The sequence below is a fragment of the Mastigoproctus giganteus genome, chromosome 8, assembly GCF_048544385.1.
Source record: "Mastigoproctus giganteus isolate SK-2022 chromosome 8, ASM4854438v1, whole genome shotgun sequence".
Lineage (NCBI taxonomy): Eukaryota > Metazoa > Arthropoda > Arachnida > Uropygi > Thelyphonidae > Mastigoproctus > Mastigoproctus giganteus.
Genome location: NC_143582.1, coordinates 152,977,945 through 153,005,824, shown reverse-complemented (window position 1 = coordinate 153,005,824; position 27,880 = coordinate 152,977,945). Strand labels below are relative to the sequence as shown.

At 37.3% G+C, this 27,880-nt stretch overlaps 1 protein-coding gene across 2 annotated transcripts in view; it reads left to right on the top strand.

Annotated features, from left to right (window-relative positions):
• LOC150081929 (sulfotransferase 1B1-like) overlaps positions 1-27,880 on the top strand; it is a 368,098-nt gene that overhangs the window by 328,346 nt on the left and 11,872 nt on the right. For both annotated transcript variants that reach the window (XM_090379833.1, XM_090379832.1), the window contains exons 5-6: positions 11,347-11,447; positions 17,344-17,527. In XM_090379833.1, the coding sequence (XP_090235959.1) occupies positions 11,347-11,447; positions 17,344-17,527 (285 nt within the window). The remainder of the gene's footprint in view (positions 1-11,346; positions 11,448-17,343; positions 17,528-27,880) is intronic.

The window sequence follows — 27,880 nt, the reverse complement described above, 5'->3', positions numbered from 1 at the left end:
AAGTGTCTGCTTTGCTTTGTAGCAAAGCAGACAAAAAAAAAAAAGTTTTTTTTTTTTAAATTCATTATTATTATACATATTTGTTTCAATTAATTTACTTTTAGTCATAGAAAATGAATATAAATTGCTTTGTTTAGAGCATTCCATTTTGGGAAATTCATTTTCATTATGGATAATTAGACCTCTTACTAGTTTTTGTTCTTATTCATTATTTTTCTCACATAGAACTTTTAATGTAATATGATATCCCCCCCCCACCTGCACTTAACTGGTCAAACCCTTCCCTTTTTACATTTCTGCATAGGACCCTGCTATAAACAGCAAGGTTCCTTAAACAATTAATGTACGATTAATGTAATAGTGTAATTTGAACCAGTAGCAAATTGAGATTTTCTGCATCAAAATTATGCTGTACTTCAATAAAAACACTGTGGCATTACTTTCATAACTGCTTTAGTGACAGTGATATCCATCTTTTTGACTGAGGGATGACAGTTTTCTCATGCCAATACAATACTCTCACTTGGCAGTGAGAAATTGTGGTCAGCTAAGTAACTACAGACAAAGATTTTTATTGAAGTTCGTGTATACAGTTACCCCTCTGGAATTCCCACTCTTGAAAATATGAAAAGGATCTATATCCATATTGGAGAGGTCATTTAACAAGTAATTTCTAATATTTCTGACCTGGACTTGAGTGTCCACAACAGATTGTTAAGAACGAATTCATTGTACTTAAAAATTGATTTCTGTTACCTTTTGTTCAAAGTTAGTAGTGTAGTTGTGTCTTTACCTGATAAAGTTGAATTTCTTCTTTACCTTGGTCTTCGAAAATGCTTAAAAAACCAGTCTAAATATGATGGCACTGTTATATCGATACAAGGATATAAATGTTATATGGAATTTTTTTTATTAGTTCTGTATGATTATAATTAATATTAGAAGTATTTTTTATTAAGGCCATAAGCTATAAATTTATAACAATGTGATGTATCGCATAGTACATAATGTACCTAGTAAGCTATTTTTGACACAGTTACTCATGAGCTGGATGTAGAGAACAATTTTGACTTAGTTTATTTGGATTTTAGCAAGGCATTTCACTCAGTTCCTCATGGAAAGTTACTATATAAGCTGGAATGCCTTGGAATTACTGTAAAGATTCTAAGATGGATTGCAGGGTGGCTGCAGGGTAGAAGGCAGATGGTTGTGATTAATGGGTATTCTTCAGATTGGTGTAACATCAGAAGTGGGGATTCCCAAGGTGTGGTTCTTGGACCATTGTTGTATTTCTCATTGCCATAAACAACATCACGATGAAGGGATAAAGGGCATGATGTCAAAATTTGCACATTATGTAAAGAAGATGGTGAGAGTCGTTAATGATCACTGCCAAGCGGTGCTCCTTCAACATGACTTGAACAGGCTTCGAGAATGATCATAAATGTTGGCAGCTATGTTTTAATGTAGCAAAATTCAGGGTCTTACACTTGGGAAATAGTAATCCCAAGTTAACTTATAGGGTTGATGGGGTTGAATGAAATGCCATATCGCAACTCCCAGATCCCTTTCTTTCTAGAGAAAGAAAGGGATCTGGGAGTTGCGATATGGCAGATATGAAGTTTTCTGAACATTGTAAACAGGCAGCGAGGAAAATCCATGGTGTCCTATTGATGATATATCAAACAATATACTATAGAGATAGGGAGGTCATAGTCCCACTGTATGAGACATTTGTAAGATCACATCTGGAATACTGTGTCGAAGTATGGAGCCCTCTTCAGAAAAAAGACTTAGTTTCTTGAAAGGGTCCAAGGATGGGCAACTTGCACAGCTGAGATAGGCAAAAGGACCACAGTGGAAAGACTGATTATGAAGGACATGAATGGAGCTTCACAGCCCAGCACCTTGGTGGTAGGGGGGCTCCTGATTGAGGGGAAGTTAGTAAGATGAATGAAGGCAGAATTTCATTGTTATAAAGAATTCCAGAACTAGAGAAATTCAAATGTCAACGGGATAGTTACCTACATCAGGAGGTAAGTGCATAATTTGTATTTCTTTTTTTTTGGCTGGTTCAGCCAAAGCTCAAGTCTTCCTTGCACTATATGATTAATACAGCAACTTCCTGACTTATGTAAGGGTTGCTCTCCGTAGAACTCTAAGCGAGTCCGAATTTCCCCCATGCTTGTGCTGTACTCGCTGAATTGATTGAATCAAAAAAGAAATGTTCGATGAACATGTAAATAGAATTATTTATTGTATTTATTCAATTTTTTATCTCGTATGCAGAAAAAATTACAAAAGCGTGCAAATTAAAAAACATTTTAATTTGCACGCTTTTGTACGTTGGCATTCGAGGTGAGCGGACGCGCTTAGACAGGGCTCCTCAGTTAAGTGGTTTACTTTTGGATAGTGCTTTTAAAATATTTGATTTATTTAAATATTGTTGGATTATTTTGTTATAGGTTTTCCTGTAACTGTTTGATTTTAATAATATTATAGATATAATTTTTTAAAGTTACTTTCATTGATATTTATTTAATTTTATAATGGTTGTTACGAGATCTGCCTTAAACACGTCACAGGGTATCGTGAGTCACACGGAAATAGCAGATGGCGATTTACGGGTGAGTCATGATTTAATCCGTTGTGGAACCTGTGGAATGTTTTCCAAGGTCGACCTGGTGACTAATCCTACCTTACCTGGGGATTCTTTTCTTTGTGATCGATGTAAGGAGTGCACCGATCTTAAATTACAATTTGGTGCACTGATGGAACAATTTGAGTCCCTGAAAAAACGAGTGCTTGCCCTCGAAAATAATGCTTCTGGGAGCTCGTCAGGGACTCAAAACTCCAGCAATCTACCAAGTGATGCACACCCGATTCGAGCCTCAAAACAGAAAAACCAAGTGCAAACTACCCTGGTTAGAAAGGACATTGTTTTATTAGGAGACTCCATTGTCAGGGAAACGGGGAATATTTTTTGTAATAAAGATAGGTGGAGCAGAACCAGGGTATGTCTGCCGGGAGCAACTATTGATGATGTCACCAACAGACTGTCAGATTTTAAAGGGGGTAAAGAAAATATTATTATTCATGTGGGGACAAACGATATTAAACGTACACGATCTGACGATTTGTTGGAAAAATACAGGACCATGCTGAGGAAATGTCGCGAGCTAGGCCATAATGTCTATGTGTCTGCAATTCTGCCCAGACACGATAGGAGGGATTATATGTTAAGAGCCTTGTGGATTAACTCAAGACTTGAAGGAATCTGCAAGGCTTTAGGGGGTAAATTTCTATCAGCATGGCCCACACTTGTAGGTAGAAGGAATTTGTTTTGTAGAGATGGGATACACTTAAACAAAGGTGGTGCAAACGTTTTTGCCAGTATTATTGAGGATACCTTAAAGGCTCGGGGAAACTGCTAGTTAGGGGGGATGTGGGTAATACTGACACGCGTTTATCTGATAATATTGGTCAATGTAACTCTTGCACATACCTTAAGAGTTCTTATCTGTTACCCCAACTGGACATATTATCTAGATATTCTGGGGGCAAAGACGTTTCACGTGAGCAGGTAGCTAATATCAGGGAAGAGAGCCTAAAAAACTTCAAGGGTTGTGTTAGGGTTGTTAAATATACAAGAACAGTAAATCTTAATTGTTTATACAGTAACGTTAGAAGTGTCGTCAATAAAATGAGCGAATTCGAACTGCTGGTTAAAACAAGTAACGCGGACATAATAGGGCTTACGGAGACGTGGTGCCACCCGGAAATTGGGGATGATGAGTTTCAGTACGGCTTGTATAATGTATTTAGGAAGGATAGAGTAGATAGAAGGGGTGGTGGGGTAATGCTTCTTATCAGAAGCAGCCTGAGTGCAACGATAGCTTTCCCAGATTCAGACATTTCACATGCTAGTATAGAGTCTGTATGGTGTGAGATAGTTGGAAACAAAGGTACAATGCGAGTAGGCGTAATCTACAGACCAGGTGATTGTGAAGACTATGACAAAAGCCTCTACATGCAAATGGAATGGGCAAGTAAGCGTCAATGCCTTATTATGGGTGATTTCAATTTGCCTCTAATTGATTGGAGTAAATGGGAAGGAAACTCGACATGGGGAACAAAATTTTTAAATCAACTAGATGACTGTTATTTGTATCAACATGTCAGGGAAAGTACTAGAGAAAAGAATATCCTAGACCTCATCATCACACATGAATCAGATGACATAACAGGGCTGACAGTAGAGGAACCAGTAGCAGGAAGTGATCACGGAGTTCTACGGTGGATGATGACGAGAGAGGTAGCAGAAGTAAAAGGCAAAGGAATGGGTTTTAATTTCAGAAAAGGAAATTACGATGCCTTAAGGTACTACATGGCCTCTATTAACTGGGTAGATATCGCGCAGAGAATGAATACAATTGAACTGTGGTACGCTTTTAAAACATTAATCACAGATGCCTTGAATGCGTATATACCATTAAAAAAATACTCCACGAGAAGGGTTCCAAGTTGGATGAATAGTGAAGTTGCCACATTACTTGAGCAGAAAAAGGTGGCATGGAAACGTTACAGAGCAATAAAAAGTACTGAAGCCTATAACAGCTACAAGGTGGTGTGTAATAGAGCCACAGAAAAGGTAGTAGTAGTAGTAGTAGTAGTGGCACATGATGCAAGAAAGCAAGTGTAGGAGCTTATGCAGCAACAGCCAAAAAAAAAAAAAAAAAAAATCATCACGCCATTCCCTCCAAATGCCTGTCCAGTTCCTCCTTAAATTTATTTAACCTATCAACTTCCACAACGACAGATGGAAGTTTGTTCCAGCAATTAACCACCCGCTGGCTAAAGGCAAATTTCCGCACATCTATTCTACAGGTTCGACAGGCAAAGGCAGTTTATGAGAAATCACTAGCAAACAGAGCAAAGAGGGGGGGATAAAGAATTCTTCACATATATAAATGCCAAGAAGAGCAGGACAAACCAGATCGGACCTTTACGTAAGGGAAAGGGGATAGTAATAAATACACCAGCTGCCGTTGCAGATGAACTCAACAGTTATTTTGCATCGATATTTACAAATGAAAAGCCTTTTGTGGCAATGGGAAATTGTGGGAGCGAAGTTAAAAAATATGTAATTAATGATATTGAAATTTCGCAAGATTATTTAATGAAAAACCTTTCAAGCCTACAGACTAGTAAGGCTCCTGGAGTTGATGGAATATACCCTATAATCTTGAGAGAGGCGGCAAACGAGTGCATTGAACCACTGAGGCTGGTTATGCGAGCATCACTAGACTCTGGGGAGATTCCCTTGGATTGGAAAAGTGCAAATGTATCTCCCATACATAAGGGTGGCTCTAAAAGTGAAGTGGGAAATTATCGACCTGTCAGTCTGACTTCAGTAGTAGGGAAAATCATGGAGGCATTGATCAAGGGTGGAATTCAGGATCATTTGGATAGAATTGAAATTCTCAAGGATACTCAGCATGGTTTTGTAAAGGGAAAATCATGTTTAACAAATCTGGTTCGCTATTTCGAAAGGGTCACTCACGAGCTGGATTTATGGAATAATTTCGACATTGTTTATTTAGATTTCAGCAAAGCTTTTGACTCAGTCCCACATGAGCGGTTGCTTTATAAGCTGGAACAGGTTGGAATCACTGGGAAAATCCTTAGATGGATAGAAGGATGGCTTCAGGGCAGGAGGCAGAGGGTTGTGATAAATGGCTATTCCTCAGATTGGGTTGATGTAAGAAGTGGGGTTCCCCAAGGATCAGTATTAGGACCACTGTTGTTTTTAATTTTCATAAACGACATTGATGAAGGGATAGAGGGCGTGATGTCTAAATTTGCAGATGATGTTAAAATTGGTAGAGTAGTTAATGATCACTGTCAAGCTGAGCTTCTTCAGAGAGACCTAGATAGACTTCAAGAATGGTCAGAAAAATGGCAGCTGTGCTTTAATCCAACAAAGTGTAAGGTATTATACCTGGGAAACAGTAATCCCAAAATAACTTATTCACTTGGTGGAGTTCAACTAAACCCAGTACTGGAGGAAAGGGACTTGGGTGTTACGATACGGTCAGACATGAAATTCTCTGAGCATTGTAAACAGGTTGCAAGGAAGGCCCATGGTGTCCTATCGATGATCTATCGAACTTTTGCAAGTAGAGATAGGGACGTGATAATCCCATTATATAAGGCTATGTTAGACCACACTTGGAATACTGTGTTCAAGTATGGAGACCGCACCTAAAGAAAGACATCGAGCTTCTTGAAAGGGTGCAAAGAAGGGTAACTCGCCTGGTGAGATCGGCAAAAGGGCGTCCTTATGAAGAAAGACTTCGAATATGTGGGTTGCAGAGTTTGGAAACTAGACACCTTAGAGGAGATTTGATTGAGGTGTTTAAGGCTCTGAGAGGCATCAGTAAAATGAATGAGGACAAAATTTTCAAGATTATAAATGATGCTAGAACTAGGGGACATAAATTCAAGTTACGCGGGGAAATGTTTAGATTGGACTGCAGGAAGTTTTATTTTAGCCAGCGAGTTATAAATTACTGGAATAAGTTGCCTTCATGGGTGGTAGATGCTGACAGTTTGGGGAAATTCAAAGGTCATCTGGATAGTACTTTCGGGTAAGGGAAGCGCATAGGATGATAGGATTAATTTCCTTTTTATTTAATTTTTAATTTCATTTTATTATTTTTATTTATTTATTAATTATTATTATTTATTTATTTAATTTTTGTTTTTATCATTGTTTTGTTCGGATTTTTTTTTTTTTTTTTTTTGGCTGGTGCAGCATAAGCCATAGGCTTTCTTGCACCATACGGCCGTTACTAATACTAATACTAATACTAATTTCAAAATTATAAAATTACAAAAAAAGAGAGGAGACAGGCATAACATCAGTAAGTTGGTATGCCGCTGTGGAGGTTGAGGGCTGTGAAGATTTAGAAGGGGTCTTGCTTAACCTTATGAAAGAACATATTAATGGATGACTGGACGTTGGCTTTTTTCTTTCCATCGTAGATTTCTTTGTAGCAAGCAAGCATATCATTCACGGGTGGTTTAATAGGTTCAAGCATCACGCTAGTTTCCACAACATTAAAGTATGCGGTGAAGTTGCCAGTACCAATTCTGTAGCAGCAGAAAAATTTTGTGATGTTTTGGAAAAATTTATTGAAGGTGGCTATTCAACACAGCAAATTTTTAACATTGACGAGACTGCTCTGTATTGGGAAAAAAAAAATGCCGGATCAAACATACAGTGCCAAAGAGGAAAATCTCTGTTAACTTTTAAGAATCATTTGCTGTCAGGATCCATCTTCTCAAACCTCGCCATTACCTTCTCTCTGCTGATGAAGCATATCGGCTGCCCATTTGGTTCATCTTGAGCTTTGTTAGCATTTTCTTCTTTCACTATCGCTTCCTGCAAGTCAAAAATTTCTTCATTAGGTAACTGCTTCTCTTCTTCCTCTATTAACTCCTCCACGTCTTTGGACTGGGGATGTGCAAATGTATCCCCAATTCACAAAGGGGAATCGAAGGGTGACATGAGTAATTACAGACCAGTTAGTTTAACTTCTGTTCCGGGTAAAATAATGGAGTCACTGGTTAAAGATGCATTGCAGGATCATTTAGACAAGACTGCAGCAATAATTCAGACACAGCATTTGTTAAGGGAAAGTCTTGTCTGACAAATTTTATTGGTTATTATGATGTGGTTACAAAGGAACTGGATGCAAAAAATAATTTTGATATCATATATTTGGATTTCGGGAAAGCTTTTGACACTGTTGCGCATGGAAGACTATCGTACAAATTGGAGCAGAATGGTATTAAGGGTAAGTTGCTACAATGGATAAAAGGATGGTTAAGTGGGAGAAGACAGAGGGTAGTAATCAATGGGTGCTGCTCTTCGTGGACTAATGTTATTAGTGGAGTCCCACCAGGTTCAGTGTTAGGTCCACTGTTGTTTTGTATATTTATCAATGATATTGATTTATTTCTTTATTTCGTATGATGTGATCAATACACGAAGGAACCAGTTTTTTCTTGTTTCCTTCGTGTACGTGGCTGGGATATCCAACCAACCGGTTGGTTCGGCTCCATCATGATATCCAGCCCGAGGCGGGAATCGAACCCGCGACCTTTGGGTTGCCAGGCAGGCACTTTACCTACCCGGCTAGCCCGGTCGGCAATGATATTGATGAAGGTATATCAGGATTAGTGTCGAAGTTTGCAGATGATACAAAGGTTGGCAGGGTTAGTAATGGCAGTGTGCTACTGCAACTGAAGTTTAACCTTGACAAATGCAAAGTACTGCATATGGGTAGAAGTAACCCCAGAGAAACGTATCAACTGTGTGGTACTACACTTAAGGTGGTAGAAAATGAAAAAGACCTGGGAGTAATTGTGCAGGCAGATATGAAGTTTTCTGAGCAATGCAGACAGGCTGCCAAGGCAGGTCATGGGGTTTTGTCAATGATATATAGGAATTTTGCTAGCAGGGGAAAGGAGGTGATTGTCCCTCTGTATAAGGCAATGGTCAGGCCACGCCTTGAGTACTGCATACAGGTCTGGAGGCCTCATTTTAGGAAAGATGTCGATTTGCTTGAGCATGTACAGAGAGATATTTTGGTTATTTGGTTTTTTTTTTAGGAGCATTAGCAACTAAGGCCATATTGCTTTGGGATATGCGGTGGTCATTCCCTGACCTTTCCGCATCCTTCGTATTTGGTGGTGATGGGCTCGAACCCCGGTCTAATTAAGAAGCGTGTGCTACGCACTGCTGCTCCTTCCCACCTGGCTACGGAGGCGCCTACATGTACAGAGAAGGGCAACAAGATTGGTGAGGGGAATGAAGGGATCCTCTTACCAAGAGAGGCTTAAGTTCTGCAAATTGCAGTGGCTGGAGACTAGGCACCTGGGCGGTGATCTGATTGAGGTGTATAAGGCCTTGAATGGGTTGAGCACGCTGAATTCTGATGGGATTCTTCCACTTGTTCAGATTACAAACCTAAGGGAGCATAAATTCAAATTAAGAAAAGACAGATGTAGAATAGATGTGCGGAAATTTGCCTTTAGCCAGCGGGTGGTTAATTGATGGAACAAACTTCCATCTGTTGTGGAAGTTGATAGGTTGAATAAATGTAAGGAGGAACTGGACAGGCATTTGGAGGGAATGGTGTGGTTTTTTTTTTTTTTTTGGGGCTGATGCTGCATAAGCTCATACACTTGCTTTCTTGCGTCACATGCCACTACTACTACTATATCGTAAGATTTCCAAGTCTCTTAACGTAAAATTTGTCTCTTCATCTACTGCAGTCAATGCCTGCGTAAATAGCATGCTTTTATATTCAAAATAAAACCCTGATCCATAGGTTGGATGAGTGAAGTGTTTGGTGGTAGAAATATGACTCTCGCATTCAAGTTGAAATCATCTAGATGCGTAGGATGTCCAGGAGCATTATCTAATAGAAGCAAAATCTTGAAAGGAACGTAGTTGTCTTTACAATATTTTTCAACCTTGGGAATGAAGCAGCATTTAAACCAATCCTCAAAGAGATATTTTTATCCATTCTCTCTGGTTCGACTGGAAATGCACGGGCAGGGTGGCTTTATTGATGCTCTTAAATGCACGAGGATTTCCAGAATGGTACACAAGCAGTTTTAATCTGTAATCTCCCACTGCATTAGCCCCAAGCAAGAGCGTGGCCCTATCTTTTGAAGCCTTGAAACCTGGCATTGTCTTTTCCTCTTTGGCAATATATGTTTGATCTGGAATCTTTTTTTCCAATACTGCTCTGTATCTCGTCAATGTTAAAAATTTGCTGCATTGAATAGCTGACTTCATCAATAATTTTTTCCAACACATCACAAAATTTCTCTGCAGTTGCAAAATCGGCACTGGCGACTTCACAGCATACTTTAATGTTCTGGAAACCAGTGCAATGTTTGAACCTATTAAACCACCCATTGCTTGCCACGAACTTGGCTTGGGGTTCCCCTTACTTATCCTTAATATCTTCATAAATACTTGTTGCTTTTGCTTGAATGGTCATTAGACGCAGGAGCACTTGCTTTTGAATCTGATTTTCCATCCATATTAACAGCTGTTCCATCTATATAGCAACTGAATGCTGTTTTGTGATCACTGTTGGTCTTAAGTGCATTGATCCTTTGACATATTCTTTTATACGCATACTGTCCCTTAAAATAATATTCACTGTTGAAGCAGCAAAACCTAATTCCCGTGTAATAGATGACACTGGAATACTTCTTCATATTTCTTAATCATCTTCATTTCTAAATCAATTTTGTTTCGTTTCCTGACACTACCAACACTTGCACTTTCCGTTGGTCCCTTTCCCTTCATCATTGTAATAAGTAAATGAAGAGAAGTTTCTGAAAATTTGTTTTTTATATGATTGAAGATTTCAGTGAAGGGGAACACATTTCACCATAACATAAAAACCCACAGAATTCCAGTTATCGTTATTATTGCAAATGCAATAAGATAGAGTTTGCTACCTGTTTATAATAGATTGCACTAATTGAAAAGCCCAATAAACCAGAAAGTGCAAATTGTTTTTACTGTTTTATGGTTGTGACCTCCAGAAACGTGCTATAGAAAAATATCATAAAGGCATTCAAAATTGGTTCTTATAACAGGAACATATGGTAATGATGAAAGTTTAGTGCAATTTCCATTATAAATATGACCTTTTAGAGAGATAAATAGCTTAGTAATATAGCAAAATTTTCAACAAATTACAAAAAAAAAAAGAAAAAAGGAAGTGTTATTGGGTTCACAATACCTCCAAATGTAAAATACATTTCCATAATTTTTTCGGTTTGCTATTATTAGCCATGTGGTGCAAGGCCTGAGGCTTATGCTACAACAGCTGAAAAAAAAAAAAATTTCTGAATTACTCTGAGAGAGAGAGAGAGAGAGAGAGAGTCAAGAGTAGAAGGGAATCACCAAGAAAGATGATATCCAGCTAAGGACCCTGGGTGTGCCAAGCTCATACAACCTAAAATAGGGTAGTTTGCACTGCTGTCAAATTGGGATGAAAATAGCAGAAGTAAACCAAGTTATGATAACTGCGATCTAAATGTTTTTATTATAAATGAGAAGAAAGTAGAAGAGAAATTGTTGAAACTAAATGTAAAAAAGGAAGCTGGAGCAGATGGGATCAGTCCAGTTTTTTCCCCTCCCATGTACTTCCTTAATATAATTCAAATTATCTATAATTAACATTAATTAGTAAACTGATTGTACTTTAACAATGCTCTCATTACATCAGACATTTTCTTTTCTTTTAGTGGTTTATGGCTCATGGTTTGATCATGTTCTTCCTTACTGGAAATTTTGCCAAGAGCACCCTGACAAAGTGCTCTTTATTGCTTTTGAAGAACTTAAAATGGTAAGTAAAGATACTTATATTTTATTTTTATTTATTTATTTTTTTCCCCCAATGTGAATTTACTACTCTGCAAAAATGAAATGTTTCAGGAGTGCCCCCCCCCCCCCAGAGAAATAATGTAAGGTTCTGTGATAATTTGTCGTATTTAAATATGATGTATGATATGACTCTTTACCATTTAGCCATTCACTTTACCATTTAGTGAATGACACACACTGAGATAATGTGCTCAAAAGGGCTGGCAGCTTCATTCTCCTGAGTACGCTTTCTACCAACTTCCATGATTTGGTTTGAATCTGTCTCCATAGCTGGCTTAGAAGGACATTCTTGGCTGCAGACTCCATTCTTTCCACGGGTGATCAACTTTTTTTTTTGTCCACAAACCAGTCCTATGTGGTCCTCTCTGTATGACATGGCGTGTTTTCATTCACATTCATAAGTAAGTGCATGATTGTCAAATATCCACATAAGTAATGGACTTGAGAGTCTCGGGCAATCACCAGTTGACTGATTCCAAACAACCTGAAACAGCCATTATAATAGACTGCTTCCATTTAATTAACCCTCACCATTACTTAAATTATTTAAACAATATATTTGTTTACAACTTCAGTGATTATCTACAAAGTGAAAAATTTGTCTTTTTTAATCTATCTGTATATACAGTATTTATTCAGTTAATTTTATGTTGTAAATAATTCTAAGGTGAATATTTACTTTTACAAAGAAAAACACTTCACAATAGTATTTGACAACTTTCAATATATCCACATTGCTTCATACTGAATTTAATGCATGGGCTCTGCACCCACTGTTGACTTTGTCATGTAGCACACTGCATATTGCCAGCTGAAAGATTTTCCTAATTGTGCCAGTGACCAGTTGTTAGTGCTACTGTTCTGTTCAGTGCATGAGATACTTGAGAACAATACAGTAGAACATAGTAAATATATACACACATCTGCCAATTAAATAAAGATTTTTCCTGTCCACAACGTGAACAGTAGATTAAAAAAAAGTAGCGCATCATTCAAACTGCTAGTGTGCTCTTTTGATTATGCATGATCATCGCTTCAGTATTTCTCAAGTAACAATACACTGGTGATAGGTAGTTTTAAGTTGGAATAACTTTCAATAATTAATTTTTATTTTAAGTTGAATAAAATAGCGACTGAAGCATTTAAAGACCTGAAAAAGTTATATAGAGATGAGTGTCTATCCCATGGCCAATGCAAGTCGATTGAGGACAACCAGTTCCAATTTGAACTGAAGGAAAGATCGAGAGAATCTGCAATCTTGTGAACGAAGACCGAAGAATCACCACCAATGTGCTCACTGATATGTTGAATAGAAATAGTTTGTGACCCATTGCTTTAATCTGGATCAAAAGCAAAAAAAAAAAGAATCAACTGTTGTTGTGATTTCCTTGAATCTGTTGAAGATGACCCTGACATTTAGAAGCATTGTGATGGGCAATGAGAGTTGGTGCTTCCAATACATGGAAACTAAAAGACAAGCATGGAGTGGAAACAGCCAGCTCACCCAAGCAGAAGACTATTCTATTTGAGAAATCTCACATCGAGATGATGCTGGTCATTTTCTTCAACATCAAAGGAATCATTCACAAGGAATTTGCCCTTCAAGGCACTACAGTCAACAGCCACTATTATTTGAGTGTCAGGCAATGCCTGCACAAGCAACAAGTAAAATGCAACTTGTTTGACACAAATAGCTGTCTGCTGTTCCACCACGTGCTGCCACATACACACAATCCTCTCAATGTGAAGAAGTTTTTGGCAATGAAATTATCCCAACTAGCAAGCACCCTCCCTTCTTGCCCGATTTGGCACCAGCAGATTATTCAGCTGTCTTATTTCTTGCAAATAAACGCTGCTCCTATTCTCATTTTTAGTGACACTTCAATTTCCAAGATACAATAATCACAATTACAGGTATGTGAACTTAATCTCTAGGTATAAGCACATCACAGATACTGCTTCATCTGCTAGGCGCTTTCTTTTTTACTCTGTTTTATATATAAGCTAAAATAGGATATTTACCACCAGCATGGCAAACCAGTAGAGTGAAAAAGAACTCAACCAAATAAAATAACAATAACAGAAAAATATAGGGAGGAGAGATAAAGAAGAGGTAGTGCTGAAGCAACGTTCCTAAAATAATTTAGAAAATTATTTCTAAATTCATTTCTTCATTATTTCTTCATTCCTAAAATAATTTTCTAAATTATTTTAGGAATGAAATTAAAAGAAATTTAGCCCCTAGTAGGCACCCATTTCTAAATTATGTGAAATCTCACTAAGGTGGAAACGTGAACTGACAACATTACATGACCAAATAAATTAAAAATAATAATTAATAAAATGAAATATTTCTACTATTTTTTCTTAATTTAATATATATACAGGTGACCCCCACTTAACGCTGTTAATTTGTTCCGGAAAAACAGAGCGCTAAATGAATCAGCACTAAGCGAGTGTTGCATTCCCATAAGGTAACATGCATTTGTGAGTTGCAACACTTGCGGCTTCTCCCTGGATTTTAAATCTATTCAACCTTACTAGTTTTAAATGGTTCCACATTTTTTTTTTTTAGGTGAGTTTTCTTCAGATCATATTAACTAATCTCTCTCTCTCTCTTTTTTTTTTTTTTTTTTTATGATATTTAACTTAACTGAATTCTGCATTGGATATTATCTTCAATAAAATTAGTTAAAGTCTTTCCATTTCAATCCTAATAGCCAGCCTAGCCCTAGTTGCTTGCAGTGGAACAGCTATCTTTCCCACTGCTAAAATTAATTCTTTATTTTTTTTTATAATTGTTCTTACAGTTAAACTTGCAATTCCTAAATTATGGCACACATCCGCTTGTCGTTGACTGGAATCGATTCGCTTCAAAACGTCTAATTTAATTTTCAAATTCAGCCTTTTTCTAACATTTATAGTCTTCATCCTTGGCCCAGACATTAGTTGCTTTTTCATTCTTATCGGCCATTATTAACTCTTCGAAAATGTAACTGAATTGGTTGCATTAATTACGATACAATGTCCAAGTAAACTGCCTGTTACGCACGATGTCTAATAGTGCTGAGTGATGACTAGACTTCAGATAAATGCATATAACGCAACTATTACATGTAATATATGTGATCATTTTTTAAAATGTACTGCAATTAAATTAGTGTGCGAGAAAATTGCACTGAGCGTGGGAAAATTTATCAGGTCTGCGTGGGAAACGTTTTAATGCTGTTTTGCTATTCATTTTCAAGCTATCGACTCCATCAAATGAAACAATTTTGTTAAATATCCCAAAAATGCAATCTGTAAAAGAGCATTGTAGTGATCTGTGACAGGGTTATAGTCAGATACGGGTTATAATATAAGAACAGCGTTATAGCGGGGGCCTGCTGTATTCTTATTTTTAATATATATTTTGATTACTATTTATCTCTATTTAATTTTGGATTAATTGGATTATATTTACATGGGGGTAGCATGACGATGTGCTAACACTGCGTTCGTACCACCATCTATAGCCTAATTTGTTTCTGTATATTGTAGTTCAACTATTGTTTTGTCAGTGGTGTGGTTTGGCCATACAAGTACTAGGCTTTGTTTTATTATTTTTCACTGCATTAGGACCACCACTGTGCAAATCTATTGCATCGGTGGTTTGATCTTAGTATCATTCTGTCGTTGCATAGATTTGTTTAGCGTCCGAAATGCAGTGATTCCCTGACTATTATTGTCCTCGTGGTCCTCTGTCAAGATGGAGCACAATGGTCAGTTTATTAATTATTATTTTTAATTTATTTGGTCACGTAATGTTGTTAGTCCATGTAGTGAGATATCACAATTTGGAAACGGGTGCCTAGTAGGGAGGTGCCGCTAAATTTCTTTTAGGAACATTGCTTCAACACTACCTCTTCTTTATCTCCCCCCCCTATATTTTTCTGTTATTGTTATTTTATTTGGTTGAGTTCTTTTTCACTCTACTGGTTTGCCATGCTGCTGGCAAATATCCTATTTTAGCTCATAAGCAACATTTAGTGGATTGTGCTTTTTTGCTGCCACTTTTTCTACTGTTTTTTCTTATTTTTAATATATATTTTGATTACTATTTATCTCTATTTAATTTTGGGTTAATTGGATTATATATATATATATATACACAGTGCTTTTTTTGAAAAAAAAAAAAAATAGGTGCTGGTACTGATTCTTTGCTATCAGGAAAAACTGAAAATTAAAAGGATATGAAAAGTACTCTAAAATTTTTTTTTTTCCTGATATTGTTACTTTAGTAGCAATGTTTTTAGAATAAGAACAACAAATTAAGTATATTAACACAGTTTATTAAGCATAAATTTATTATTCAAGTATATAAAAAAATAAGTAAAAAAATAATTGTGTATTGTACTTAATAAAAGTTTTGAATATTTTCAGTTTTAATTTTACATGCAACAAGATATGGAAAATGTAACACACTAAAGAAATCTAACTTTGAATTTTTTTAAATATGGCCACTCTACGGGAAAAGGTTGGACACCACTGCAATAGAAGGTGGGCCAGATCCCATTGGGAATACACCTTGAACTGCTCACTCTTGACCAGTGTGACTTCTCCGTATGTGGGACAAGTAGTCGGATAGGTTTTAGCAGGTACCACCAAGTTGTAGAATGGTAATCCCTTTAGCTCTCTTAATTCGTGCAGCAGCAGCAGCACTAAATGCCAGAAATGCAAACAGTGTGTACTGAGTTAATTCTCTTCTAATCCGTTTGCTATATGAAAATTTTCTTCAATGTAACTTCCAAGGGGAATTCAAAATAATTCACAATAAAAGGACTTCGTTAAACAGTGGTCCGACTGAGTAATTTAGAATTATAAAAATAGTTATACAGTTTTATATAGTAAATATCTTAACAATAGATAGTAAAAAAATGCAAATTTAGTTAAATAATCTTAAGCTTATTTGAATAGTAGGTAAACATGTGAAAACAATTTACGTAATACAGTATTACAAATTTCGAAGTACGCTGCATCCAAATGTCACACGTCACTGTTAATAAAGGTGCTGGTACGCTGTACCACTGCGTACCGTCCCAAAAAAAGCACTGTGTGTGTGTGTGTGTGTATATATATATATATATATATAAAGAGTTACTAGCTGTACAAATCTCAAATGTGCCCCAACATGGAATATTATCCTCGCATCTAGATGGTGCCCAAAATCTTTTCCAGGCTTTACACTCTATTCAAAAGGGGCATTGAGTTAATTAGCTTGTCTCTTATGAACATTCTCTCTCCACTCTGTTTCACTGGCATTTGAATTCTGTTGCATGTCTTTTCTGTAGATACTTCCGTGGGCACCATTAATTCTGCCTTTATCTTCCAGACTAGTCCTAACAAGTGCCTCTAATCAGTCAACATCAATTAATGCCTAACTACAAACTCACAGAACTAACTTGTCTTAATTATCCCTTCTGCTTCTATTCTTTGGAACAACCTTCTTTTATATGTATTTCCCAGAAATTCAAGTCTAATGCCAGTAGGTATCTTTTTTTTTTAGTTAGTTGTGGCCATAATGCACCTCCCAAGGTTTTTGCAGTACTCTGATCCAAGCCCGAGGCAGGATTCGAACCCGCAACCTTTGGGTTGCCAGGTAGGCACTTTACCCACCTGGCTAGCCCGGTCGACGTAGGTTTCTTCTGTCTTTTTAACCGAGCCCCTGCATGCTACTAAGCATTATAGGTTCTAATACCCTAAATTCTGGTTTTTCATGTAAACTTACTGAAATTATTTATTTCATTTTTTTGTACAGATTTTAAAAATAAAATGTATATAATTAAATATGTTTAAGAACTGCACTTTTCTTTACTTAGGACCTGCCAAGGATGGTTGCCCATATTGCAAACTTCCTTGGCCATTCATTATCACTCGAAGCTATCAGAACTATTGCCAGCCATTGCTCTTTTGAACAAATGAAAAGCAACAAAATGGTAAACAGAGAAGTTCTGCCCATTGCTGATTTATTTGACATGTCTCAATCAAAGTTTATGCGAAAGGGTAAGTTATTATATTAAGGGTAAAGGTGTGGTTATTAAATATAGAGAAAAATGTGATTTTGATATTGTACTTATACCGTCATATTAGTACAATAATGACATGGAATGAAAGAATCACTAAAATTAGATGAAACAAGTTCAATTACTTGGAAGAAGGGATTTACGTGATTGTTTGTTCATCATTGTGAGATAATTAATTAATTGAGACTATACGAGGTGTGACAAAGTTTCGAGAATAATTCATTTCATTTTGAAAATTATACAGATGTGAGGCCATCGCCTTCAAAGACTGTACACACACACATTCCAGCATAGGATCCATTGATTGTAACATTTCTAGTACCTGTTTTAATACCCACGTTACATTACTCTGAATTTCAGAAACTGACTGAAAATGCATTCCTTTCATGACTCCTTTTAGTCGAGGAAATAAAAAGAAGTCACAAGGAGGCAAATCAGGCAAAATATGGAAGTTGCTGCAACGTTTGATTGATTTTGAAGTTAAAAACTCTTTCACTACAATGGCGGAATGTGAGGGAGCATTGTCATGATGCAAAATCCATGACGAAGCAATTTCAGTTCAAACCTGGTTGACTCGCTTGTGAATCCTTTCCTAAACTTGAAGGCAAAATTGTCGATTAACAGTTTCATCAAGTGGAACAAACACTTTGTGGACAATTCCTTTTCGACCAAAAAAGCAAATTAACATGGTTTTCACTTTTAACTTTGACATTCACGCTTTTTTGGGTCTTGGCAAGGAAGCTCCCTTCCATTGTTAACTTTGTCTTTTTGTTTTGGGGTTGTAAGCAAATACCCAGCTTTCATCCCATGAAATCACACAAGAAAGCAAATCTGAAACATCTTCAATGCTTTCCAACATCTCCTGAGAATGTCCCAACTGAATTTCTTTCTGCTCATGAGAGCGAAATTTCGGTACCAGCTTTGCACACACTTCCCTTGTCAAAAATTTTCAGTCAAAATTAATCTAACACTTTCCCGATTAATGTTTAGTTTTTTGGCAATCATTCTTGTGGTTAACCACCTATCGCTTCAAACAAGATCACGCACACAAACAATGTTTTCATCATGTCGAGTTGTGGAGCCCTGAATGCTCAGCATCTTCGATGGATTCGCGTCCTTCTCGAAACTGTTTTGCCCAATTGAAAACATGTTGTTTCGACGTGGTATCATTTCCATAAACTCTGGTCAACTTTTCATAAATATGTGGACAATTCGCCACTTTTCACCAAAAATTTTATCACGACTCTTTGCTCTAAGTTGCATTCCATTTTTCATGTAACAGAAACACATCTTTACACGAACCAACTTGTACAATGACTGAAACGACATTTACCTTTGCATGCAGGTAAAGGGGAGGGATGTTCAGGCTACACAGCGGTTTACAGTATGGCCACTTTGACGGAAACAAAATTATTCTCGAAACTTTATTGTCACACCTCGTATATACTATTATATCGCATGGTAGATTTAAGTAATTTATTATTGAAATGCTACTTATTTGAATGACTAAAACACCTCAAAGCCAAACACTAATTAATTAGAGTTGCAAGAGTTACTGATGGGGTTGCTTTCAAATTTGCATTAGAAAATAATTCTTTTATGATAATTTGATAATATTTGATGTTATGAGTCTTAATTACAGAGGCACTTAGAACTTTACCAACACTACTTCTGACAGATCAATCATACTCCAGAAGAACATTTAAAGAAGCCTATAAAGTATTTCAGAAGCTCAGCAATGATTCACCTTCAACCTACAATGATGAACAAGGATTCGGCTTGCACAGTGCCTATTAGTAGTGGAAAATGATGCCAGAAGGCAAGCTTATATAGCATCAGCCAAAAAAAAACATGACAACTTTCATTTCACCTATTCATTCCATCCAATAATTTTTCTAGTGTTTCCTTAAATTTATCTAAGCTATCAACTTCCACAACAGATGGAAGGTTGTTCCAGCAATTTACCACCCAATATTTGCTAAATATTGAGGGGCCCCTCTATAATAATATTTTCTAAATCCATTCAAAGTCCTAAATGCCTCAATCAGATCATCTTGCAGGTGCCTATTCTCCAGATGCTGCAATCTGAAGCCTTTCTTGGTAAGCCACCCCTTTCACTAATAATTATGGCTAAGAGTTTGCTCACTTCCTTCGCTGCCTCCCTTAATATAACTGGATAGATCGCATACCCCAGGTGCCTTTCTCATGTTTAACCTCAGCAATTTCTCTTCTACTTTCCTCTCAGTTATTACAAAATCATCTAGCTCCCTGTTAGAGTTTAATAAACTTTTAACATCCTCTTCCCTAAAGAATTGCTCATGTATGAATGTAGATGCAAAATACTCATTCAGCTTTTCAGCACCCTAAGCAGGATCAACAGCCAAACTGTGGATATCAAGTGGACCAATTTGATTCATCCCCTTCCTTCTAGTGTTTAAATAAGTAAAGTATTATAGCCATAGTAGCTTATGCGCCTTTAAACTCCCATAACAACAACATAAGTAAAGAAGACTTTGCCTGTTTTTCTTTGCATACTTTGCCAAAGATTTCTCACAATCTGCCTTCACTTGCCTGACCTCCATTGTGTTGATTACAGTCTAGTTTCTGTGCCATAGGCCTATTTTGCTCAATAATTTATATACATCCCCATGCACTTTTCTTCTCTGCCACGAGTTTCATCAGTTCATCTGACATCCATTTAGGCCTATACTTTGGGGAGTATTTCTTGGTTGACATAAAAGGATGGTTGAGTGGGAGAAGACAGAAGGTGGTAATCAATGGGTGCTGCTCTTTGTGGACTAATGTTATTAGTGGAGTCCCACAGGGTTCGGTGTTGGGTCCACTGTTGTTTTGTATATTTATCAATGATTAATGAGGGTATATCAGGCTTAGTGTCGAAGTTTGCAGAGTTGTTAATGGCAGTTTGCTACTGCAATAGGAACTAGAAAATTTGGGCAGATGGGCTGAGAAGTGGCAACTGAAGTTTAGCCTTGACAAATGTAAACTACTACATATGGGTAGAAGTAACCCCAGAGAAATGTACCAACTGTGTGGTACTACACTTAAGGTGGTAGAAAATGAAAAAGATCTGGGAGTAATTGTGCAGTCAGATATGAAGTTTTCTGAGCAATGCAGACGGGCTGCCAGGGCAGGTCAATGATATATAGGAATTTTGCTAGCAGGGAAAAGGAGGTGATTGTCCCTCTGTATGAGGCAATGGTCAGGCCATGCCTTGAGTACTGCGTACAGGTCTGGAGGCCTCATTTTAGGAAGGATGTAGATTTGATTGGGCGTATACAGAGGACAGCAAGATTGATGAGGAAAATGAAGGGATCCTCTTACCAAGAGAGGCTTAAGTTCTTCTAATTGCAGTGGCTGGAGACTAGGCACCTGCAAGGTGCCTAGTCTCCAGCCACACATTCTGATTTACTGGCATTGAGGTGTATAAGGCCTTGAATGGGTTGAGCACACTGAATTCTGATGGGATTCTTCCACTTGTTCAGATTACGAACCTAAGGGAGAATAAATTCAAATTAAGGAAAGACAGATGTAGAAGAGATGTGCGGAAATTTGCCTTTAGCAAACGGGTGGTTAATTGCTGGAACAAACTTCCATCTGTCGTTGTGGAAGTTGACAGGTTAAATAAATTTAAGCAGGAACTGGACAAACATTTAGAGAGAATTGTTTTGTAATTTTTTTGGCTGATGCTGCATAAGCTCATACACTTGCTTGCTTGCATCACACAACTACTACTATATATAAAGCCTAGTAGCCTCTATGATTAATTATTTGAACACATTTCTAAAAGTTGGTGCCGCTGTATAGAATTTAAAAACTGTCTGAGCCCACTGTAGTCACCTTTATGAAAAAAAAACCTTCCCTTTACTCCTGATAGTGGTTACATCTTTAAGTCAATCCCAAATCAATACACTGTGATCCCTTCCACCTAGTGGTTCTTTTATCTGCAGATTCTTTCTTAATGGATGAATAATCACTGCTGATAATCAGATCAAGAGTATTACTTTCTCTTGTTGCCTCTCTAAAATTCTGCTGTAGAAAACATTTATCCAATAAATCCACAAGTCTTGCTAGTCTGTGAGTATAAAAAAAAAAAAAACTGCAGCCATTATTAACCCACTGCAGGATGGAAGCCTCCTCAACAATTCATGCTGAGGGAAATGGACCCTAATCTGCCACTAGTCCAGTGCGGGTTGGCAGATTGAGCATATTTAGCAGTCAGGGGCTCGAAACCCGGTCTACTCAAGGAGCATGTGCTCCTGACCACTCGGCTATGGAGTAACCAACCTACAAGTTCCAGTCAGTATCTGAAAAGTTAAAATTCCCCCATTATAAGACATTCTGATTTACTGGCCCACTCTAATTCTCTGTATGACTGTATAATATGAGTTCATTGTACTCATCACAGCCTATAACATGTATATCTACTTTCAATTTTGCTTTCCCAGTGCTTATGTCACACCAAACTGTCTCATGTTGCCTTGGCCACCCATTTCAATTGGATGCATTGACTTAGATTTTATGTGCTTTTTAAGTAAGAGCATAAACCCTTCTATCCTGGCTGTCCTTTCTGTATAAAAGTTTGGACTTATTTTGTGTTATTTTTCAGCTTTTTGGATGGATTTTTGCCAACCAAAGGTAAATATAGATGAAGAAAGTTGAAGGCTTTCAAGTGAGTGTAATTTTTGTAATTTCGTGAAATCTTGGGGATTAAGGCCATAATGATAGTATAGGAAGTCTGAGTCGCTGCATATTTCGATGGTTTTATGTGGATAACAGATATGTTTCAGTATATTACTGTAATTTTAACTTACTTTAATTATTGTTATTTTAGTTAAGTCTTCTTTGTTATCGTGGCCTTTGTAACAATTGCTAGTAACAAACAAAGCAATGGGCCATTAGTAGAAATTTATAGGTTTAACAAAAGTATACATAACACCACCAGATATAAGTTGTATTAACCAGCTGTGGTAAAACAATTTTTGCAAGCAGGAGTGGTAAGAGGACAGCCATCTTGTCTTTCCTCCCCTCTGCTTGTATTTCCCCAAAAACAGGGAAATAACTAAAAAAACTGGGAATATTTTGACTTAGAAAGTACACACACTCAATAAAATAATAGGTATTACTGTGGTAGGAATGGAAAAAATAAATAATTTGAATGACGATATGGCAGAGGCTATCGATTCTTTACTTACTGTGGTGGTATCTAAGAATACATTTGAAATCTTGGATATGGATGAAATTTAAAATGAGAAACCAGGTTCTGCCTGTGCTAAACAAGCAAAAAGTTCATCTGCAGTTGGGGGCAATTCCTTTAATTCAGGACGTAGCCACAATATTAAGCAATAAAACAGAGCCTGAACAATCTGAGCACCCATCCCCAGAAACAGAGGTACAGTCAGTCCTCGTATAACACGTGTTTACACTACACAATTAGATCATACACGATTACCAACACAATTCCAGCTATCGGTATAATCGCAAATGCAATTAGATTGAGTTTACTACCAATTTATAACAGATTCCACTAGCAGGAACGCAACTGGAAATTTTTTTTATTGTTTTATGGTAGTAACCCCTAGAAATGTGCTTTATAAAATGTGAGGTGTTAATAGTGTATCTCTGTCTTTACAGTGTTGTTTATTCAGTTGCTACATGCGTGCAGCTTTGTTTATGTGTATCAAGCGTGTCTCCTCATTTTGTAATTGTACTTTATTACCTAAAAATGAGTAAAATACTTAAAAGGTGTGAAAAGGAAGCGTCCTGGTGAAGACACTGCAGATTCGGAGAGAAAAAGAAAAGCAATATCGATAAACAGAGGTGGACTGGGTCAAAAATTCTTACCCGGGAAAATTTATAGTGGCCTCATACTATGATTTATGGCCAAAAATCACACAAGCCTCCGGCCCACCGGGGTTTCCCCGGTAAGGCTTATGGCCAGTCTGCCTCTGTCGATAGAGAAAAAATATGAAATTGTGAAACGCTTTGAGCAAAATGAAAGACCATGTGATATTGCACATGCTACAGACCTAATGAGGCAACCCTGAGAATTACAAAGAATGCAGAGAAAATAAAAACAACTTTCATAGCAGGAACAACTCAAAGTGTAATTAAAATCCATTAGATTAAGACACAAAGAATTGTAAGAGATGGAACGGCTGTCATCTGTTTGGATAGAAAATCAAACAAAAAAGTTTTCTTACGATAGAAGCAAAAGCATTAGCAACATTTTATTACGTAATAGTCGTAATAAAATAGGTATTTTATTCGTAAAAAATAGGTATTTTTTATTATTTATTATATTATAATATAATAATAATAAAAATTATTATAAAACATTATAATATTATTTTTTATTATGTATTTTAATCGTTATAAAATATGTAAGTATTTTATTACGATTATTTATTGTGTTTGGTAATGTGTGTTCAATCTTTGGTGGTCGGCACCAACCCTATTTTAACCATAGGGCCTGTTGTTTATATTGCACAATTTTGCATTGCACGAGAGTTTCTAGGAACACAACTATCGTGCTATACGAGTACTGACTGTATCTCCTTTTGACTCTGTGACTGTAATAAAATGCCAATTAATGGAATATATCACAAGCCAAAGTAGCAGAATCACGGCTGCAATCAGGATACAGATTAACGATCTACTGGACCAGACTAGAAAGCCTTATGGACCTATATATAAAGAATGAAATTTTACAAACTAAACTGGACTGTAAAGAGGTAAAAGAGCACACAGAAAACAATGAAATGTTACAGTGCCCCTGTCCAGGCTAAACCAATAAAAGGACCCAAAGTGTCCCTAAACAAGGCACCTAACATAGTCTTACTTAGACCTATAAATGAAGGTACTCATTCATCTAGTGAGGAAATCAAGGATGTAGTAATCAAAATCCTAAAGACCTTTTCCCTAAAGAGTAATATGAAGACTAAAAATAAAAGGTACATGTAAAACAAGGACCCCAGGTATAATTATCGAGACAGCCAGTAAAGTTGACCTGGACCGTATAATGAGCAATGAAGGAGTAAAATATCTAGACCTAAAAGTAGAAATGCCATAAAAAAGGGGCCCTCTATATATTATTATTTGACTTAGAGACCTATCTCTAAGTCAAATAATATTTGACTTAGAGATAGGTCTGACTAAACACTACCTCATAGATGAGGTAATTGAATGAAATTTACAAGGGGCCTACCCCAAGGAAAATTTGACCTCCTAAATTTATTCCCAAATATCACACTAAATCAAGGTCTGGCCTTGCAGTGAATTGCATATAGAACTTTCCTCAAGAGTATGGGGCCTGCTCAAACAACAGGATAGAATCTATGTTGGATGGGGAAGCGACAGATTCAAAGAACATGTGCATAAGTGTTTCAAATGCCTAAAATTTGGCCACTTCATGCTTTTTGTAATTAATCAAAAGCAAAGCATATGTGGTTGATGGCAATAATAGGGCATGATTATAATAACTGCCACAACAAGAACCCTTAGCCAAAGTGTGCCGACTGTAAGGCCGCTGGATTAGATCCCAACCACTCTGTTGGTGATCCAAAATGCCTGGTGTGTATCAAAGCCAGGAAGTATATGCAATCTAGAACAGATTATGGCTAGACACCCTACTCTAGATGGGGCTTTGCTTTAAAATACTTCCAACCAAATACACAGCAGGCTCATTTCTGAAGAGGAAACAACAGAAGTTATGCTGCTCCAAGAGCCATATATTCACATGGGTAGGGTACAACGATACCCTCTAACCTTTAGAGTAGATAGTTGAATCCTCTACATATACCTCATTGGTTGCCATCATAGTGAGAAATGCAACCCTCACTTTAACTAAAATACATGGGTTTTGTACTCCTTATTCAGAATGTGCACTAGTAATCTGACCAGCTCAGATTACTAGTGCTTTAGGCTCCACACATATTATTTCTATATATTGTAGGTCAGGACATGGACCCTTATCCAGTACCTACAGTCCATCACTATCCTTCTACCAGGTGGTAAAACAGTAGTGGGCACAGAATCTAATTGCATAGATTGCCTATGTGGCACTATGCAATCCTCCAAGAGCTGGCCATTCTGGACAACTCTTGGAGGATTGCATAGTTACCTCACCATTCCTTGTGATGAATCAGCCTAGCAATTTAACCACCTATAGTTCAACTATGGAGGAAAGCACTATTGGTATTACATTGGCCACACATTCCGTTGCATGCACATTTACCAAATGGCAGGTAAACGAGGTATGGACCACCTCTGACCACAGGGCTATCACCTTTTCCGTAGTGTCAAGTGGATACCATCCCCCTCCCCATCCTGAACCACTTAACCCCGGATCAGCACATCAAAAATATAACAAGGGCCACCCTAAAAGGAATGACGTGCCTTGGTGGTGCCAGGAATTGCAAGACCTAAGGAAAAGGGTCCATGTGGCCCAAAAAACCTTTCAGCGTGCCAGTGCTTCCTGGTCCCGGGCAGAAGTTGATTTCCTCAGGGAGGCTTATAAAACCCTTAGAAATGAATATACCAAGTTAATAAGAGAAAAGAAAGCTCTTTCACTGAGAAATTTGGTATCCACTGCAGATCCCTGGGACATGGGATATAGGATTGTGACTAGTATGTGTAATTTCCCAGATGGCAAATTACACATACTTGGGAAGCATCTATAAATAATATCCTAGATGCACTATTTCTAATAACCAGCCTGTCTCAGAATCCCAGCAACAGATCCTAAATGAAAACGCTTTGTACAGCACAGACCAGATAGAACCACCTTTCACACAGGAGGAACTGTAAATGTCCAAGGCATGACCTTGTAGTTGTGTGGACTGAAAAAGTTTGCCACATAGTTCCCCGATCACATACTTTCACTCTTGAACAAATCATAATCATAAGACATTTCACAAATATCTGGAAGCTAGTGAGTCTAAAACTCCTACTAAAGAGTTCTGAAAAACCTCCAATAGAACCGAGGTCCTATAGACCCATTATCCTCCTCCCAGTCATGGGAAAACTATTAGGAAGACTCTTACTAGTAAGATTTGATAATTATTACAGTCAAGCATCTGACAGGCAATTTGGATTTAAAGAGCATGTTTTGCACTGAAGATTCAATGACGTACCTAACAAACTCTGTACATTCTGGTCATATCCATGGATTTTGCAGGAGCCTTTGACACACTATGATGGCCAAGCATCATAGGGCACCTGTGCCATGCTAATCTCCCTCAAAACCTGCACAGATGTGCCAAAGACTATTTAAGTAATAGAGTTATTATGGTAAAGACTAGGTACAGTCATTCCTTGTATAACACGTGTTTACACTACACGATTTATAAATAGGGGAACGATGTCTTATATAACATGAACCGAATTCGCTTATGCAAGATTTGCCTTTGTGTTTACAAGAAATGGCAGTCAAATGCGGAATCACCCCAACTGAACGCAACACAATAGGAATGAAGAGAAGATACTGAAAATGTATTTATGTTTTTTATATCAGTGAAGGGGAAACACATTTAACCATAATAACGTAAAAACCCACACAATTCCAGCTATCGGTATTATTGCAAATGCAATTAGATAGAGTTTACTACCAATTTATGACAGATTCCACTAGCAGAAATGCAACTGGAACTTATTTTTATTGTTTTATGGTAGTAACCCCAGAAATGTGCTTTAGTAAAATGTGAAGTGTTAATAGTGTCTCTCTGCCTTTACGGTGTTGTTTATTCAGTTGCTACATGCACGCAGCTTTATGTGTATCAAGCGTGCCTCCTCATTTTGTAATTGTGCTTTATTCCCTAAAAATGAGTAAAATACTTAAAAGGTGTGAAAAGGAAGCGTCCTGGTGAAGACACTGCAGATTCAGAGAGAAAAAGAAAAGCAATATTGATAAACAGAGGCAGACTGGGTCAAAAATTCTTACCCGGGAAAATTTATAGTGGCCTCATACTAGTGTTTATGGCCAAAATCACACCGGCCTTCGGCCCACCGGGGTTTCCCTGGTAAGGCTTATGGCCAGTCCGCCTCTGTCGATAGAGAAAAAATATGAAATTGTGAAACACTTTGAGCGAAATGAGAGACCGTGTGATATTGCACGTGCTACAGGCCTAAATGAGGCAATGCCGAGAATTAGAACGATGCATAAAAACAACTTTCATAGCAGGAACAACTCAAAGTGTAATTAAAATTCATTAGATTAATACACAAAGAATTGGAAGAGATGGAACATCAAACAAAAAAACAAGTCTGCTTACGATAGAAGCAAAAGCATTAGCAATATTTTATTACATCAATAGTC